Source organism: Carlito syrichta, unplaced genomic scaffold, assembly GCF_000164805.1.
Source record: "Carlito syrichta isolate Samal-C Ts95f unplaced genomic scaffold, Tarsius_syrichta-2.0.1 Scaffold118186, whole genome shotgun sequence".
Taxonomy (NCBI): Eukaryota; Metazoa; Chordata; class Mammalia; order Primates; family Tarsiidae; genus Carlito; species Carlito syrichta.
Genome location: NW_007062282.1, coordinates 45,635 through 63,278, shown reverse-complemented (window position 1 = coordinate 63,278; position 17,644 = coordinate 45,635). Strand labels below are relative to the sequence as shown.

At 42.5% G+C, this 17,644-nt stretch overlaps 1 protein-coding gene across 4 annotated transcripts in view; it reads left to right on the top strand.

The window, feature by feature from the left end:
* The first annotated feature begins 3,195 nt into the window (after positions 1-3,195).
* AASDH (aminoadipate-semialdehyde dehydrogenase) overlaps positions 3,196-17,644 on the top strand; it is a 41,682-nt gene continuing 27,233 nt past the window's right edge. For 3 of the 4 annotated variants that reach the window (XM_021707486.1, XM_021707484.1, XM_021707485.1), the window contains exons 1-4: positions 3,196-3,465; positions 4,404-4,524; positions 9,405-9,721; positions 15,077-15,269. Coding sequence is in view for 3 of the 4 variants with exons in the window: in XM_021707484.1 (XP_021563159.1) it covers positions 3,221-3,465; positions 4,404-4,524; positions 9,405-9,721; positions 15,077-15,269 (876 nt within the window). In the remaining variant the exon portion in view is untranslated. The remainder of the gene's footprint in view (positions 3,466-4,403; positions 4,525-9,404; positions 9,722-15,076; positions 15,270-17,644) is intronic. The other variant, XM_008047925.2, reaches the window with a different exon arrangement.

The window sequence follows — 17,644 nt, the reverse complement described above, 5'->3', positions numbered from 1 at the left end:
CAGTGAGACTCCAACTCAAAAAAAAAAAAAAGAACGAGAAGTCTGCGACACCAAATCAGAGAGTTTTGTCCAGAGTTTCTTTTCTTTTCTTTTGAGTCGGAGTCTCACTCTGTCACCCAGGCTGGAGGGCAGTGGCACGCTCACGGCCACCGCAGCCTCAACCTGCCGGGCTCAAGCGATCCTTCCCCTCAGCCTTCCAAGTAGCTGGAACTACAGGCGCGTGCCACCACGCCCGGCTAATTTTCTTATTTATTATAGAGATGAAGTCTCACCAAGTTGGTCTCGAACCCAAGGGCTCAGGTAATCCTCTCACCTCGGTCTCCCAAAGTGCTGGGATTATAGGCGTGAGCCAGCGCGCCCGGCCTTTCCAGGATAGGAAAGGATACTGCTCCGAGCTTGTCAGCCCCAAAGCCCTTGCAAACCCCGTCCAAGACCACCCAAAGCCAACAGAATTCCCCGACAGCTCTCTCCAGTTGGCGCCACAGCTTTAAGAAGGGGCGCTGTGGCGTGCCCGGGGTCGCTCGCGTGACGTCACGACGCGACGCGGAAGAGGACGTAAGAGGTCGCGCTGCGGAGTAGGTTTACGGCTTTTGGGAAACTGCTCCTTAGCAGTGAGAAGTGTCCCGGATGGGCTGTGGGCTCGGATTTTCCCCACGAGAGCTGCTGAATGAGTCGGGGCAGAACCCGGTGCCCGGCGGGGCTCTGTGTGAGGGAGGCGAGGTGCGACGAGGCCAGAGGCTGCACCTGCGCAGGTTTGCTCGGCTTGAGGACCACTGCCCGGCCTCCGATCGAGTCAGTGGAGTCTGGCGGGCTGGGCGGTGGAGACCAACCCCGACCTGGGTGAAGTCTGCCGAGTCACGTGATTCCGACCCTCTGCCCCCTCATTCCCTTTATATATATATTTTTTGGTTGGAGTCTCACTCTGTCTCTCCGACTGGAGTGCAGTGGCACGCTCACGGCCACTGTGATTTATTGTAGAGATGAGGGCTCACGAAGTTGCCCAGGCTGGTCTCGAACCTGTGGGCTCAGGCAATCCCCTGGCCTCGGCCTCCCAAAGTGCTGGGATCACAGGCTGTGTCACCGCGCCCGGCCCTCATTACATGTATTAATACAATCTGCTTACCAGACTTTGCTTTTTCTTTTTTTTTCCCATATAAGGCCCCAGAAATGTTTGGGCATCTAATAAGTAATGTATTTATGGAGGTAATGTATTTATGATTCAGTGAATGAAAGTGAAAATTGTAGACGATAAGACATTTCTGTAGCAGCCACTGGGAAAGCGGAAATTAAAAATATAAGAACAGGCCGAGCGCAGTGGCTCAAGCCTATAATCCCTGCACTTTGGGAAGCCGAGGCGAGAGGATTGCCTGAGCCCGCAGGTTCGAGACCAGCCTGGGCAACTTTGTGAGCCCTCGTCTCTACAATAAATTAAAAAAAAAAAAAAAATTAGTCTGGCGTGGTAGCACGCGCCTATAGTGCCAGCCACTTGGAAGGCTGAGGCGGAAGGTTCACTTGACCCCAGTAGGTCGACGCTAGGGTGGCTGTGAGCAGCCACTGCACTCCAGTCTGGGCAACAGAGTGAGACTCCACCTCAAAAATATAAAATAGAAATATAAAGACATCTTAGTTATCGCATAGATGGGAAGGTACTCTTCCATGCTAACTGTATGTTGGGAAGTAAACCTATTTCCCATAATTTTATTGCATGCTATAGACATTTTTCCTTATATAATAATGATTTGTATGTCTGAGGAAAACTTACATTTTTTATTTCAATAGCTTTAGGGGGTTCAGATAGTTTCAGTCTGAGCTTTACGTGTACCCTCCACCCCCATGGGTGCACATTGTACCTTATCGGTGATATTTGGTCCCTCCACCCCTTTTCTCCCTCCTCCTGAGTCTCCGGTTTCCATCATACTACTCTGTGTCTTTGTAGATCCTTGGTTTAGCACCCACTTGTAAGTGAGAATAGGGTGTGTTTGATTTTCTGTTTCTGCGTTAGTTCACCTAGAATGATGGTCTCCAATTCCATCCAAATTGCTGCAAGACATTATTTTGTTCTTTTTGATGGCTGAATAATTTTCCACAGTGTACATGTACCAGGATTTTCTCTCTTTCTTTTCTTTTCTTTCTTTTTTTTGAATTGGTGTCTCACTCTGTTGCCCAGACTGGAGTGCAGTGGCCGCTCCCGGCCACCGCAGACTAGACCTAATGGGCTCTGGCGATCCTTCTGTAATCCCAGCCTTCCAAGTAGCCAGAACTACAGGCATGCACTACCACCCCCGGATAATTTTTGATTTATTGTAGAGACGAGGTCTCGCCAAGTTGCCTGGGTGGGTCTCGAACCCCGGGACTCAGACAATCCACTTGCCTCTGTCTCCCAAAGTGCTGGGATTACAGGCTGAGCCACGAAGTCCGGCCTCTTTCTTTTCTTTCTCTTCTCAGGATTTTGACCACCATATCTTAATCATCTGTAGCAGTAACTGAAAAGAAATTTTAAAAATTAAGTGTAGTTTGGTTTTATTGATTAATTTTTACTATATTTCTTCTTTGTTTTGTGGTCAATTGAGAGAGAAGTCTATATTTTTGTTTTGTTTGTTTTGTTTTTTTGTTTTTTTTGAGTTGGAGTCTCACTCTGTTGCCCAGACTGGAGTGCAGTGGCCGCTCCCGGCCACCGCAGCCTTGACCTACTGTACTCCGGCGATCCTTCCACCTCGGCCTTCCGAGTAGCCGGAATTACAGGCATGCGCTACCACGCCCGGCTGATTTTTTGATTTATTGTCGAGATGAGGTCTCGCTGCCCAGGCGGGTCTCGAACCCGCGGGCTCAGGCAGTCCACTCACCTCAGCCTCCCAAAGGCGCGGGATTACAGGCTAAGCCACCGAGCCCGGTTGAGAAGTCTATATTTTTACCAGTTTCATTCTCATCTATGTATATCACTCTTCTTCCAAATTTTTTCAAGCTCTGAACCAGCATGGGTTGGTTGTATCAAATTGATTTTCAGTGTCATTGTTCTCAGTAAAGTTACCATAGATGTTTTATAAGTTCAGAGATTCTTCATTTATGTGTTTTTGATAAGATTATTTTTGTGAGAGAAGATTGTAGAGAAGCTTCTCTCAGTCCTTCCACCAAGCTCCCTAAAAACCCTTCCCCCTCAACATTTCTGTGTGTGTGTGTGTGTGTGTGTATATATATTTCTCTGCTACCAATTGATGTTTAGATGGACTCCAGTGAAATGACTCTTCAGGAATTGGTGCATCAGGCTGCCTCCCTTTATTTGGACAAAGTTGCTGTATGTTTTGATGAGTGCAACAACCAGCCTCCAGTTTATTACACCTACAAAACTTTGATTAACGTTGCTTCAGAATTATCACATTTTCTGCGATTACATTGTGAATTTAAAGGAATTCGGGAAATTGGTCTCTACTGCCAACCTGGGATAAACTTACCCTCTTGGATTTTAGGGTAATATTTTTAGAACTATAAATTTAATATTACTTTAAGTTAATTTATATTTTTTAATCTATACACTATATTGGAAGTAGCTGCTTGTTTGTTTGGAAGTAACTGTTCTATTTGTTTGTTTGTTTATTCAATTTTTGGAGTCAGAATCTCACTCTGTCACCCAGGCTGGAGTGCAGTGGCACTATCGGCTCACTGCAACTTTGGCCTCTTGAGCTCAGATGATCTTTCTGCCTCAGCCTTCCGAGTAGCTGAGACTACAGGTACATGCCACCATGCCTGGCTAATTTAAAAACTTTTTTTTTTTTTTTTTTGGGTGGAGACGAGATCTCACTGTGTTGCCCAGGCTGGTCTCAAACTCCTAGGCTCGATCCTCCAGGCTTGGCCTCCAAAAGTGCTGGCATTACTAGCGTGAGCCACCATCCCTGGCTGTTTTTGGGGAAATACATCTTTTGCAGTATGCAGATTATAATAATCTACATATGAATAAGTTGCATGTGGATGTTTAGCCCCTTTTATGTTATCTTACATAGACAGATGAACATTGAAATAGACTCTGCTACCTGTTTGTATTTTAGTAGTAGCCAGTTATCCTGGCATATTATACTGTAACACATTGACTTGCAAAAATTGTGTTTCTTTTCATTAAGTGATGAGAATGTAATGTAGTAAATACTCAGTATATTTGTTAACAGCAAGATAAAATAACAATATTTATAACCAAAGATGTGTCAGTGAAAAATTGGGCATTTCTGATAAATAGTACAGTGCACAGAGAAATAGAAATGCTTAAGATGGTTATTTTATTTTATTTTTTAAGTGAGAAAGCAGGATTTATTGAGGACAGAAAAGCTCCCACAGTGGGAGGGGACCCAAAGGGGTTGCCCCTTAAGATGATTTTCAACAGACATTCTATGCTGACTCTGTGCTTGTTTCTTTAGAATTCTCCAGGTCCCTGCTGCCTATGTTCCTATTGATCCAGATTCCTCACCATCATTATCAACTTATTTTATGAAGAAATGTCATCTAAAGTATATACTTGTTGAGAAAAAACAAATGAATGTAAGTCTGGATATTTCAGTTGTTTTTTGGATTCCATTTATCTTCCAATTGAAGGGTTCCCTCCTCCCTGCATCTTGATTCCTAAATTTGCTAAATCTGGCAGGGTTTCTCAGTCTCCTCACTATAGACATTTAAGGTCACGTAACTGTTTTGTGTGGTATCCTGTACATTATAGGAGGTTTAGCAGTTCCTTTGTCCTCCACTCAGTAGATGTCAGTAGTACCTCACAGTTGTGACATCAAAAATGTCTCCAGACATTGCCAAATATCCCTAGAAGAAACCTTCCGCCCCCTACACTCTATTGAGAGCCACTGCTCAATAGTATGAATGTGTCTGTTAGCCTTATGATAATTTATTCTGCATTGTTTTGAATCTCCTTTTGCATTCTGAAGTATTTCCTATACTGGAAAAATTTTATATTGAAAACTTTTATCTTTGTATATTTATAGCAGTTACGGTGGTCAGCAACAGTAAAAAATTATAACCTAGCTTAAATTTTGAAAAAGAGACTGGGCCTGGCACAGTGGCTCACGCCTCTAATCCCAGGACTTTGGGAGTTGGAGGCAAGAGGATTGCCTGAGCCCATGGATTTGAGACCAACCTGTTCAATTTGGCAAGACCTTATCTCTACATCAATCAAAAAATTAGCTGATGGTGGCACACATCTGTAGTTCCAGTTACCAGGATTGTGTGAGCCCAGCAGAGAGAGGCCGTGGTGGCTATGAGCATGCCACTGTACTACAGCCTGGGTGACAGAGTGAGATTCAGACTGACTCAAAAAAAAAAAAAAGAGAGACTGCCATTTAGAGCAGATATTTCTGGAAAATTAAATTTATTTTTATTTATTTATTTAGAGTTGGAGTCTCACTCTGTCACCCAGGCTTGAGTGCAGTGACACTCTCACGGCCACCACTACCTCAACCTGCTGGGCTCAGGCAATCCTTAGGCCTCAACCTTACAAGTAGCTGGAACTACAGGCATTCACCACCATGACTGGCTAAGTTTTTGATTTATTGTAGAGATGAGGTCTCACAAAGTTGTTCAGTCTGGTCTCAAACCTGTGAGCTCAGGCGATCTTCTCACCTCAGCCTCCCAGAGTGCTGGGATTATAGGCATAGGCCACTGCACCAGGCCTATTTATGTATTTATTTTTGAGTCAGAGTCTTATTCTGACACCCTGGTGGGGTGCAGTGGCACGCTCATGACCACCACAGCCTCTACCTGCTGGGCTCAAGCGATCCTTCCGCCTCAACCTTCCAAGTAGCTGGAACCACAGGCGTGTTCCACTATGCCTGGCTAATTTTTTGATTTATTATAGAGTCGAGGTCTTACCAAGTTGCCAGGCTGGTCTTAAACCCCGAAAGCTCAGCTATTTTTTTAATTCTTAAGTGACTACTGTTAGGTTCGGAGGAAAGTAGCACCCACCTTCCCCCATCTGCCCCTCCAGCCACCGATCCCCTATGCGCCCCTCCACCCCGAGCCCACATCCACATACCTTGCTGGAAGCTACCCGGAACCTGCCGCCAGCTGCCCAGAAGGGCCAGACAGGGACTTTCCAGCCCACGCCAGACGTGACGCTTCCAGCCCATGCCGGACGTGACACTTTGTCTCCCCACTTCGCTGCCGCCCCCAACACCCTCCCAGATACAGCACCCTTAAAAACCTAAGCTGCCCCTCCTTGGGCACGACTGCCCTGGCCCCATCTTCTTGGACCACGGGACCTCACCCAGGAGTTTTCTCCCCCAGTAAACACTTGGTTTATACCGGCCCTTTGTCCTGTGCCTCTTTCGGCATCTCCAAACATTACAACTACCAACCAAAGATGTAGCCAAGAAATACTACTTGGGTGTAGAAGTTGGTATTGTATGTTCAGCAAGATGCATCCCATGTTCGCTTTTATTTATTTTTTGTTTATAAAATGTTGCTTTACCAAGGCAGGAAGATCACTTGAGACCAGGAGTTCAAGACCAGCCAATGGCAACATAGACCTCATCTCTACAAAACAGAGAAATAAACTGGTTGTGGTGGTGCGCCCCTGTAGTTCCAGCTACTTGAGAGGCTAAGGCGGTTGGATTGCTTGAACCCAGAGTCAAGGTTGCAATGAGCTGTGATAATGTCACTGCATTCCAGACTGGGTGGCACTCCAGTCATAAAAAAAGAAAATATATTCAATTTAGCACTTCAGCCTCTTTTGTGTCCATTTTCTATATGAACCAATTTGTGTGTGGGGATGGTAACATAAATACATTCTGTGTTATGTTTATAGGGATAAGAAGTGTCAAGAGCTTGAGAGATATGGGGGCCTTGCTAGAGAATCATGTGTATTAGAGTAAGGCTTTTAGAAAGAGACAACTGAAGTATTAATTTGGTTAAGAAATGTTTTTGAACTAAACATCAGTATTTGGCCAACATTTTCTCCTGTGTTCCTCAAATTGATTATTCTTTTGTTCATAAGTAAGCAAAACTGAAATGGGACGCAACCTTTATTTTTCTGAGCAACTTTGTTGCAAATGTTATAAAAAGGTCAAGAGCGTGGCCTGTAATCCCAGCACTTTGGGAGGCTGAGGTGAGAGGATTGCCTGAACCCACGGGTTTGATACCAGCCGAGCAACTTGGTGAGATCTCATCTCTACAATAAATCAAGAAATTAACTGGACATGGTGGCACGTGCCTGTAATTCCAGCTTCTTGGAAGGCTGGGGTGGAAGGATCGCCTGAGCCCAGCAGGTCGAGGCTGCAGTGGCTGTGAGTGTGCTACTGCACTCCAGCTTGGGTGACAGAGTGAGACTTCAACTCAAAAAAAAAAAAATGTTATAAAAGAGGTGGCTGGGTGTGAGTAACATTTGTAAATATCAAGGTATTCTTTATGATTGCAGATAGTAAGGAATTGTGTACATAGCAAAATCCTGTAAAAGTCTCTTGCTTCCTATTCCATGATTTCAGTAATGGTGTGTCTTCCTTCAGTTAACACAGGAACAGTCAGTAAGCATTTATTATGTATATGCATATTATATGTATGCCTACCATCTGCTAGAGCAGTGATTCCCAACTGGGGACTGTCTTGCCTCCCTGGAGACATTTGGCAATACCTAGAGATATATATTTTTTTATAATGATGGAAGTGGCCTCTACTGACATCTAGTGGGTAGAAGCCAGGGATGCTGCTAAAAGTCCTACAGTGTACAAGACAGCATCCCACAAAGAATGATCTGGTCTAAAATGTCAGAAGTGTTGAAGTTGAGAAACCCCATATTAGAGACAGGGTGACTGGGAGGGCATTGGTATGTAAGCCTTCCAGCTTTCCTTAATATCGTTGGAGAGGAAGGGTTAATACTCCTGAACCTGTAAGGTTACATAGTGTGATATTGTCCTAAGCAAAGTAAATCTAGTAGATCTAGTAAAATTTTAGTGGGGAAGGATGGTTTTGAGTTAGGGCTTAAGAATATGTGGGCATTTAATTTTTTTAATATTTCAGGCCATAACACATCCCCCCCAATACACACACTTATAACAGACAGAAAACACTACAGCTTCTGGGTTGTGACTTTTTTCTCTTGTTATTTATATTGATTTTTTAAATATGAAAACTTGTTATGTTTCATTAAGCTGTTTTTAAAAAATCAACCTAAAGCAGTGTATTCAGAGGAACCTGGCTTTCAGCACGTACAAACTGAATTTAGCATCTTTTATCCAGATTTGCTTCTGTATTAATTCATCTCTATCCACCAAATCACCTGAACCAGAAATCCAACAATCTTCTTTGACTCCTTATCCAGAAATTCGCCATGTCTTAATGATTTTTGCTCATGGACCCTTTCTAAACACTTCTGTTGCAACAAAATAGTAGGTCAGGCCTATATAACTTATCTAAATTGCTGCAAAAGATCCTCTGAATGACTCTCACTTAGCATAGTCTTGTCATTCTGTCCTTGATGGAGTAGAGTCTAGTCTATGCTATTGCCACCTTCAATTGGATCCCATCACTTACGGGTTAAGGTCTTTAACTATAAGATCTATAGTGCTGAGTGACAAAGTTATTTATGATTTCCATTTCATCTCCTGTCAACAACACAACTCACCTTCTCCCTCTCCCCCAATTCTGTACCTTTGTTGGAATGCTTAATGTTTTGTTTTTGTTTTTGTTTTTTTTTGAGTTGGAGTCTCACTCTGCCGCCCGGACTGGAGTGCAGTGGCCGCTTCTGGCCACCACAGCCTTGACCTGCTGGGCTCCGGCGATCCTTCCGCCTCAGCCTTCCAAGTAGCTGGAATTACAGGCATGTGCTACCATGCCCGGCTGATTTTTTGATTTACTGTAGAGATGAGGTCTCGCCAAGTTGCCCAGGCGGATCTCGAACCCGCGGGCTCAGGCAATCCACTCACCTCAGCCTCCCAAAGGCACGGGATTACAGGCTGAGCCACCGAGCCTGGCTTATTTGTCTTTTTATCCCTGAATACATAGCAAATATTCCTCCTAACCCTCCAAAATTGTGTTGAATGAGTGAATTAATATTGTCAGCCCTCTGTATCCTGGGGTTCCACATCTGAGGATTTAGCCAACTGTGGATTAAAAATATTTGGGGAAAAAAAAATAATACAACAGTAAAAGTAATTAAAAGTTTAAAATACTGTATAACCGCTATATACAGTATTTTAAATTAGGTATAAGTAATCTAGAGGTGATTACAGAGGAGAATGTGCATAGGTTATATGCAGATACTGTACCATTTTATGTAAAAGACTTGCTCATCCTCTGATTTTGGTATGCAAGGGGGTTCTGGAACCAATCTCCTGTGGGTATGACTGTATTTCTTATTACTTCTATGTAAAAAAAGAATATCTTTTAACATATTAATATTGTAAACTCTCCCCCATTTAATACAGAAATTCAAGTCTTCCCACGAAACGTTATTGAACCGTGGTACATGTATAGCAGAACATAATGACCTAGGACTCTTCAGACTTCATTGGAAAGGTGTTGAGGTGAACTTGATGCTAAGTGATAGGAAAGAGAAATATGAAAAAGAAAAAAAAAACAGAAGAGGTTCTGAGAACATCAATGAAGGAAAAGCAGAAGAGCACATGGATGTGAGGGTAAAGCATTGCTTGGCCTATGTTCTACATACGTCAGGGACGACGGGGATCCCAAAGATTGTCCGAGTGCCACATGCGTGTATAGTACCAAATATCCAGCATTTCCAGTAAGTTTCATACTGTGAATCCTTCTTAGAACTTGTGTTTTAAAGGAAATGCACTGAATTTAAAATATTTGTCCTTTATAATTTGTGTTCCAAAATGGAGAGTCTTAAATAGTTGAGTGTCTTGTTTCAGCTCTATCTAAACTTAATTCTCTGCAGATTAGGTCTTCACCTGTTTTATCCAGGCCTGGACAGATCAAATAAATGATAGGGTAGCAAGCTTTGCTTCTTAAGTATTATTATTTTTTAATTTTTAAATTTCTTCTTAATTATTAAGAAAAAGGAAGGAAAGATTTTCCTGGCAGGGGTACTGGCAGAGCTATGGGAGACATACGGAGTTTGTCCTGCTAGAATGTGTCAGAGCAGGGCTTGGGAAAGAGTGGGAGGGCAGGAGCTTGGTACGCCCAGTTGAAGGTTGAACTTAATCTGGTAGATGATGGGGAGCCATGGAAAGATTTCCTTTTTTTCCCCTTTTTTTTGAGTTAGAGTCTCATTCTGTCACCCAGGCTGGTGTGCAGTGGCACACTCACGACCACCATAGCCTACCTGCTGGGCTCAGGCAAAGCCTTCCAAGTAGCCCAAACTACAGGCACATGCCACAAAGTCCGGCTAATTTGCGGATTTATTGTAGAGATGAGGTCTCGTCAGGCTGGTCTTGAACCCGTGGGCTCAGGCAGTCCTCTCACCTCGGCCTCCCAAAGTGCTGGGATTATAAGTGTGAGCCACCGCATCTGGCCAAAAGATTTCCATTTTTAAATCTTGACTCTTGAAGTAGTATTGCAGAGTTTGGCTTGCCGATATGGTCAAGAGTTTGGCTTGCCGATATGGTCAAGAGGTTAGAAGTCTCTAAAGTTGAGATTCTCAATTTGTGAAGAAAGAGAGGAAGAAGTGAACCATAGGGCTGTAGTCCTCGGATATCAAAGGAAGAAACAAATAGAAATAGAAACTTCATGAGACATGTAACTTTATGTCATTTTAAATTTTCAGTGACTTGAAAGTAAAAAGAATTCAGTGAAATTAGCTTTACCAATATATTTTGTTTAACGTAACTTATCCAAAACATTATTTCTATATGTAATGAATAGGAGCATTATCAGTATTTTAAATTTCTGTTTTATACTAATTATCTTCAAAATCTGGCATATATTTTACACTTACACATCTCAGTGTGGACTAACCACATTTTTAGGGCTCAGTGTGCACTACTGTATTGGAGAGCACATACAGGTCTAAAAGAGGGTAGTTACATGCCTTAGAGAAAGATGTCTGTAATTGATAGGATGGTCTTTAGTGACTTCTAAGTGCCCGAGGTCAAGGGCACATTAGGCTGGAGATACAGGAACGAGAGAGAGGGAAAGGGAGGTAACAAAAGTCAAGTATTAATGTCTAGAAACTGGTTTTAATGGGAAAGAAAGAAGAAACTCTGGGCTGGGTGTAGTTTTTTGTCTTTGTTTTAAGATGGGAGAGATTTATAGGCTGAGGGTAGGGAATTAGTAGAAAGGGTTGCTTTGAACAATTAAATAGTCAGAGTGCTGTCAAGGGAGTAAGATGCCACGAGATGGGAGGGACTGGCATTTCAAATGCTGACTGGACTCCCTCTTCTTGAGATAGCCCAGGACAATGAGGATAAAAGGTGTCTCCATTCTTTGGTATTGGAGGAAGCTGGTGGATTGTAACTTTTTTTTTGAGTCAGAGTCTCACTGTCACCTATACTGGAGTGCAGTGGCACGCTCACAGCTACTGCAGCCTTTACCTGCTGGGCTCAGGTGACCCTCCACCTCAGCCTTCCAAGTAGCTGATACAGGTGCGAGCCACCATGCCTGGCTAGTTTTTTTGATTTATTGTTGAGATGAGGTCTCCATTTGTTTGAGACTTAAATCACTAAGCTAGGAAGTAGTCAATTTCAGGCATACCTTAGAACTATCTTATTTCTCTTGCTAATTCCCCAAATATTACCAGAACAACCTGTTAATGAGACAAGGCTGAGTGTTCTTGCTTATGTTGGTAAGAGGCATTGCTACCTCCACAGAGCATAATAGTCTCAGCTAGGAAAGGACTTGGTCTGATTTATTGAAGTAAGGATAACTATCTTTAAAATATTTAAGAATTAGTTGACGTTTATGACTTTGCACAAGTTACTTAACCTCGCTGAACTTCCCATTTTAAAGTAGGGGAGAGAGAACTTTTTCCCTATCCTCTGAGGCTGTGCCTGGGGGCCTGCTGATTAAACTGCCATAAGACAAAAGGAGAAAGTTTATTTATATGCACATAGCAGTTTACAAAAGAAGTAGCTCCCTAAATGGTTAAAATTAGATGCTTATATGCCTGAGTTAATAGGGAAAAGGTGTGGGGGAGAAAAGGCTTCTATAGGAAGAACAACTGGACTTTTAGGAAAAACAAATGGGTTTTCAGGGAAACATACAGGAGATAAGAAAGTTTGTGGGCAAGGCTCAGTGGCTTAGCCTGTAATCCCAGCACTTGGAGGCCGAGGCAAGTGGATTGCCTGAGCCCGCAGCTTCAAGACCCACTAGGACAACTTGGTGAGACCTCGTCTTACAATAAATCAGAAATTAGCTGGGCATGGTAATGCATGCCTGTAGTTCTGGCTACTTGGAAGGCTGAGGCGGGAGGATTGCTAGAACCCAGCAGGTTGAGGTTGTGGTGGCCGGGAGTGTGCCACTGCACTCCAGTCTGGGTGACAGTGAGACTCCAACTCAAATACAGGTACAGTGGTCTTTCTGTCTTCTTCATGGCCATGAAACTCTCCCCAGAGCGGGATGGATGGTAGGTTTACTCTTGGTCTTCCTGGGAGTGAAAAGCACTATGAAGAAGAAGATTTTGGCAGCCTTATCTCCTAGAAGTTTCTGCTTTTAGTCAGATAAGGGATGCTCTGTGAAGGTTTCTTTCTGCATCTGTTGTTCTAAAATGTTTTTAGTGTAAAATAATCTTCATACGAACCCTGGAGTTGTGAGTGGGTCCTCACATAACCATACCTGCTTCATGTGTTGGCACTAAGCCTCACAAGTAGCATGTTCGAACATTGTTCCGTTCTGCCTTTTTCCTCCCTTAAAATCCATCTCTTCTCTTTTGTCACCTTTTCCCATACTGAATACACCTTAAACTGCTTTCTTGGAATGAACATGGATGGAGCATGTATCCTCCATGTATGCTTACGATTGCCTATTTTTGTTCATAGAATTGAGACACTACAAATATTTTCGGAGCTTAAGCCTTGTTAGAAACCTGTTAGGAAGGTTGTTCTTCTCTAAATATCTAACTAGGAAACCAGACAGTATTTGTGAGGAACAATTCCTTTGCAAATTGAAGTTTGAGTGTTGTCTTTTTTGGGCCCAGAAAACAGTATTCCAAAGCATGGCACTTGGGCATGCTGAGAACCTTGAACTGAGGACATTGAAAGGCCTTCCAAAGCAAAGTCTCTCTGTGACCTTCTGCCTCCCTTTCTTCCTGACTCAGGTCATAGAAATTAGGAGCCTTCTCCCCCAAAGCCAGTCATAAAACCTAGAAATATTATGCTAACTTTCCCCCACCTTTCTGTGTAAGAGCTGGCCATGAAGAAATTCTCTGACCCACTTTATCTGAAAGTAGATCAGAAGGTCCTCATTCCTGAAGGTGTCCTGCCCTGCACCCAAGAGGATGGAATGCCACACATAGAGGCCAAGAAGAATCTGGACAAACAGTCCTTTCAGGGTTTTCCCTCTCAGTCTATTACTCTTAAGCTCATTTCCTCTTGTTCAATCACATTTCGTTTGTTTATGTTTTGAGTTGGAGTCTCACTTTGTTGTCCAGGCTGGACGGCTACCCCAGCGTTGACCTGCTGGGCTCCAGCAATCCTTCCGCCTCAGCCTTCCAGGTAGCTGGAAGTACAGGCATGTGCTACCACGCCCGGCTAATTTTTTTATATTTTTATTTTATTTTATGATTTATTGTAGAGATGAGGTCTCACTGCCGAGGCGGTTCTCGAACCCGCAGGCTCAGGCAGTCCACTCACCTCAGCCTCCCAAAGGCGCGGGATTACTTTTTTATTATTGTAGAGACAAAATCTTGCCAAGTTGCCCAGGCTGGTCTGGAACCCATGGACTCAGGCAATCTGCTCACCTCCGCTTCCCAAGATGCTGCTGAGATTACAGGCTGAGCCACTGAGCCCAGCCTCCAATTACATTTCCACATGCTGTCTACTCTTCATTGAATCTTAGCATAAAAATGAACACTTTTGCCTTGAGTCTTCATTTGGAAGCCTCCCATGTCTTGTAAATCTTTGATTAAATAAATGTTTTATACTTTCCTCTTATTAAACTCTCTAGTGTTGGCCATGACCCTTTTGATGGAGAGGAAAGGTAACACATACTTTCAGCCCCTACACCTTTATCATGTAATCAATTTTCATTTTACCCGAGACACAAATATACCATAGTTAAATTTTTAAAAATCTTTATTCCATACTTGAAGCTCTTTTGAAGTTAAGGTAATCCCTGTTGTTAGATGTATTTGTGTGTTCAAATGGAAAGCAGTTCCATAGGCTCAACACTGACTGTCCTAACCATACATATTCTTGTTTTTCTTTTTGTTCAGATACGCCAAATATTGGGAGAGGGCATCAGAGGTCTCTGTTAAGCATCACTGAATAAGTGCCACAAAATAAAGATTCTACTAGGGGAACAGAACCAGGAAGACATATCAGGGATTTATTATAGTGAGCTGGCTTACACATTTGTGGGGGCTGGCTAAGCAAATCTAAAGTCCACAGGGCAAGCAGTCAGGGGGATGACGAGCAGCCTGAAAGCTGTGGGCATGGCTTGCTGCAGCAAAATCAGATCCAGGGAGAAGGGATGTTAACTGCAGACCCAGCTGCTGCTTGGGTCTCTTCTTCAGAGAAGGCCTAAGACTCCTTTTAAAAGCCTTCCAAGTAAATTCAGGCAACTCACCAAAATCTCCCTTTTGATTAATTTAAGATCAGCTGATGAAGGACTTTGGGGTTTGATGTAATAGCTGCTCAAAGGAGATGTGTGTGCTGCCGGGCAGCAGCTGTCCCTCTTCTTTTCTCCACCTGTCAGGGGAATATCCCTTGTTGCCCTCCCTGAGGGGACACACCCTAGAGAGGGATTCTGGGAATGGCGGTTCTGTCAAACCAAGTTGACACATCAGAAATAGTTACAGATGATAAAATGTGTCTGGTAAATGCTTTTGGTTTTTTCATAGAGATTTCCTGAGTTTTGATAACACTATTTTGGCTAATCTAAAAGGGAAGAATAACATGTGGTCAGCATTCAGAAACTTTTCAGTGATGTGCATTTATCAAATGTTTCACGTTTCTCCTAACTACATTCTGTTTTGCCTTAGGGTACTTTTTGACGTCACCCAAGAAGATGTTTTGTTTCTAGCGTCACCTCTGACCTTTGATCCTTCTGTTGTGGAAATGTTTGTTGCTCTATCAAGTGGTGCCTCTCTGCTTATTGTCCCAACTTCTGTCAAAGTGCTTTCATCAAAGTTAGCTGTGGTTCTCTTTTCCCATCACAGAGTGACTGTTTTGCAGGTACATTTAGGAGCAAAGGAAATGTTTTGTTTTTCATTATTCAACATCTTAAGTGTTTTTGAGAATATTTTATATTCCTATAGTCCTTTACAGTGGATTAATATAATGCAGGTTCTCAAGGGCTATCTCCTCATGGTGTCTCTTTTCCGTTTATTTGAAAATGAAACAAAAATTAGTTAATTATGTGTAGAAAATTATTTTATTGTGTGTTTTGTGCATATTATAGTAACTAGAGGAACTTGATTTTGGCTCAAATCTGTTGGACTTAAGAGGGTTATGCCACCTTTTCTATCTTAAAATTTATGTGTAGTGTGTTGTTCACAAAAAGTTAGTATAAATAAATTATAATTTAATTAGACATATAGATTTTCTTGTTTTTGCATCAATATATTTTACATTAACCTACAGAAACAAATATTTTTGAAATTTTGTCTTTTAAGTTATTATTATTATTATTTTTAAGTTGAAGTCTCACTTTTGCCCAAGTTAGAGTGCAGTTACACATTCACAGCCACTGCATCCTCAACCTGCTGGGCTCAGGTGATCCTTCTACCTCAGCCTTCCAAGTAACTGGACCTGCAGGTGTGTGCCACTATGCCTGGCTAATATTTTTATTTCTTTATTTATTTTATTTATTTATTTATTCATTTTTTTGAGTTGGAGTCTCACTCTGTCGCCCAGACTGGAGTGCAGTGGCTGCTCCTGGCCACCGCAGCCTCGACCTGCTGGGCTCCGGTGATCCTTCCACCTCAGCCCTCCAAGTAGCTGGAACTACCACGCCCAGCTAATTTTTTTGATTTATTGTGGTGATGAGGTCTTGCCTGCCCAGGCGGGTCTCGAACCCGCGGGCTCAGGCAATCCATTCACCTCAGCCTCCCAAAGGTGTGGGATTATAGGTTGAGCCACCGAGCCCGGCATATTTTATTTTTATTGTAGAGACAAGATCTCGCCAAGTTTCCCAGGCTGGTCTCCAACTCCTGGGCTCAGGCAGTCCTCTCACCTCGGCCTCCCGAGGGGCTGGGATTACAGGCATGAGCCACTGTGCCTGGCCTTAAATTATTTAAATGTGTACCTGACTGATGATTAGGTCAAACAGGTACACAAGTATGTGACTGACACTTAAACCTTACAATATTACAGTGTAGGTGATAAAAAGTACTAGAGAAAATTAACAAAATTATGTGCATGTTATGATATGTAGATATCATAGTTAAGTGTATAACTGCTGTGAGCCTTAAATTTTATCTGCAAATGGAAGTAATTTCCATCTCAACTAATAGTAAGAATTAAATAAGACAGTGTAACATATTCCTTGTATGTATGTATGTCTTAGTCCATCTGGGCTGCTATAACAAAATGCCATAAACTGCTTAGTTTTTAAACAATAGAAACTTATTTTTCACATTTCTGGAGGTGGGAAATCCAAGATGAAGTCACCAGCAGATTTGATACCTACTGAGGGCCTTCTCACTGATTCATAGACTGTTTTCTTTTCACCATGGCTTCCCATGGTAGAAAGGGTTTTTTATGGGCCCTAAATCTTTCATGACCTACTCACCTCTCAAGGACCCCACCTCCTTAATACTGTCACGTTGGGGGTTAGGATTTCAATATGAATTTGTAGGGGGACACAAGCATTCAGATCATAGCTTTTGTATCCATGCACCTGTGTGCATACGCACATCTTAGTCATTTCCATTATCTGTTTTGATAAACCAGAAATTTCAGATTTTTATCTGGTATAATAAGACTGGAGAAGCTCTTACATTTCTGCTTCAAAGACAAAATTTGTCACTTATTTTAGACAATATGTTTTCCTCCTAAAATACATATATATTCATATACTTATATATATATGTTTATATATATTCACATATATATTTTTATAAATATAGGAATTGAGTACAGCAAGAAATGTGGCTTGTTGGGTATCACTGGATATAAGTTCTCATTTATCAGTGAGTCATTCTGTGAATCTGGGTAAGATTTTACTATAACTGTTTTATTTTCCTGTAAATTTAAAGGAACATGTTTCTCAGGGAACATTTGCAAAGTACTGTGATAGATTTGAGGGCTAGTTACTGAAAGGGAAGGAGACCTTCCTTCTGTGTGAAGTCAGTGATTTCTACCTCTTTAAATCTCATTCCCTTGCTTAACGTGGTAGCACAATCTCAGATAAATTTACTTTAGCAGTAGTTGTTGTTTTTTTTTTTGAGTTGGAGTCTCACCCTGTTGCCCAGACTGGAGTGCAGTGGCACGCTCCCGGCCACTGCAGCCTTGACCTGCTGGGCTCCGGCAATCCTTCCTCTCAAGTAGCTGGAGCTACAGGCGCGCACTACCATGCCCGGCTAATTTTTTTTTTTTTTTGAGTTAGA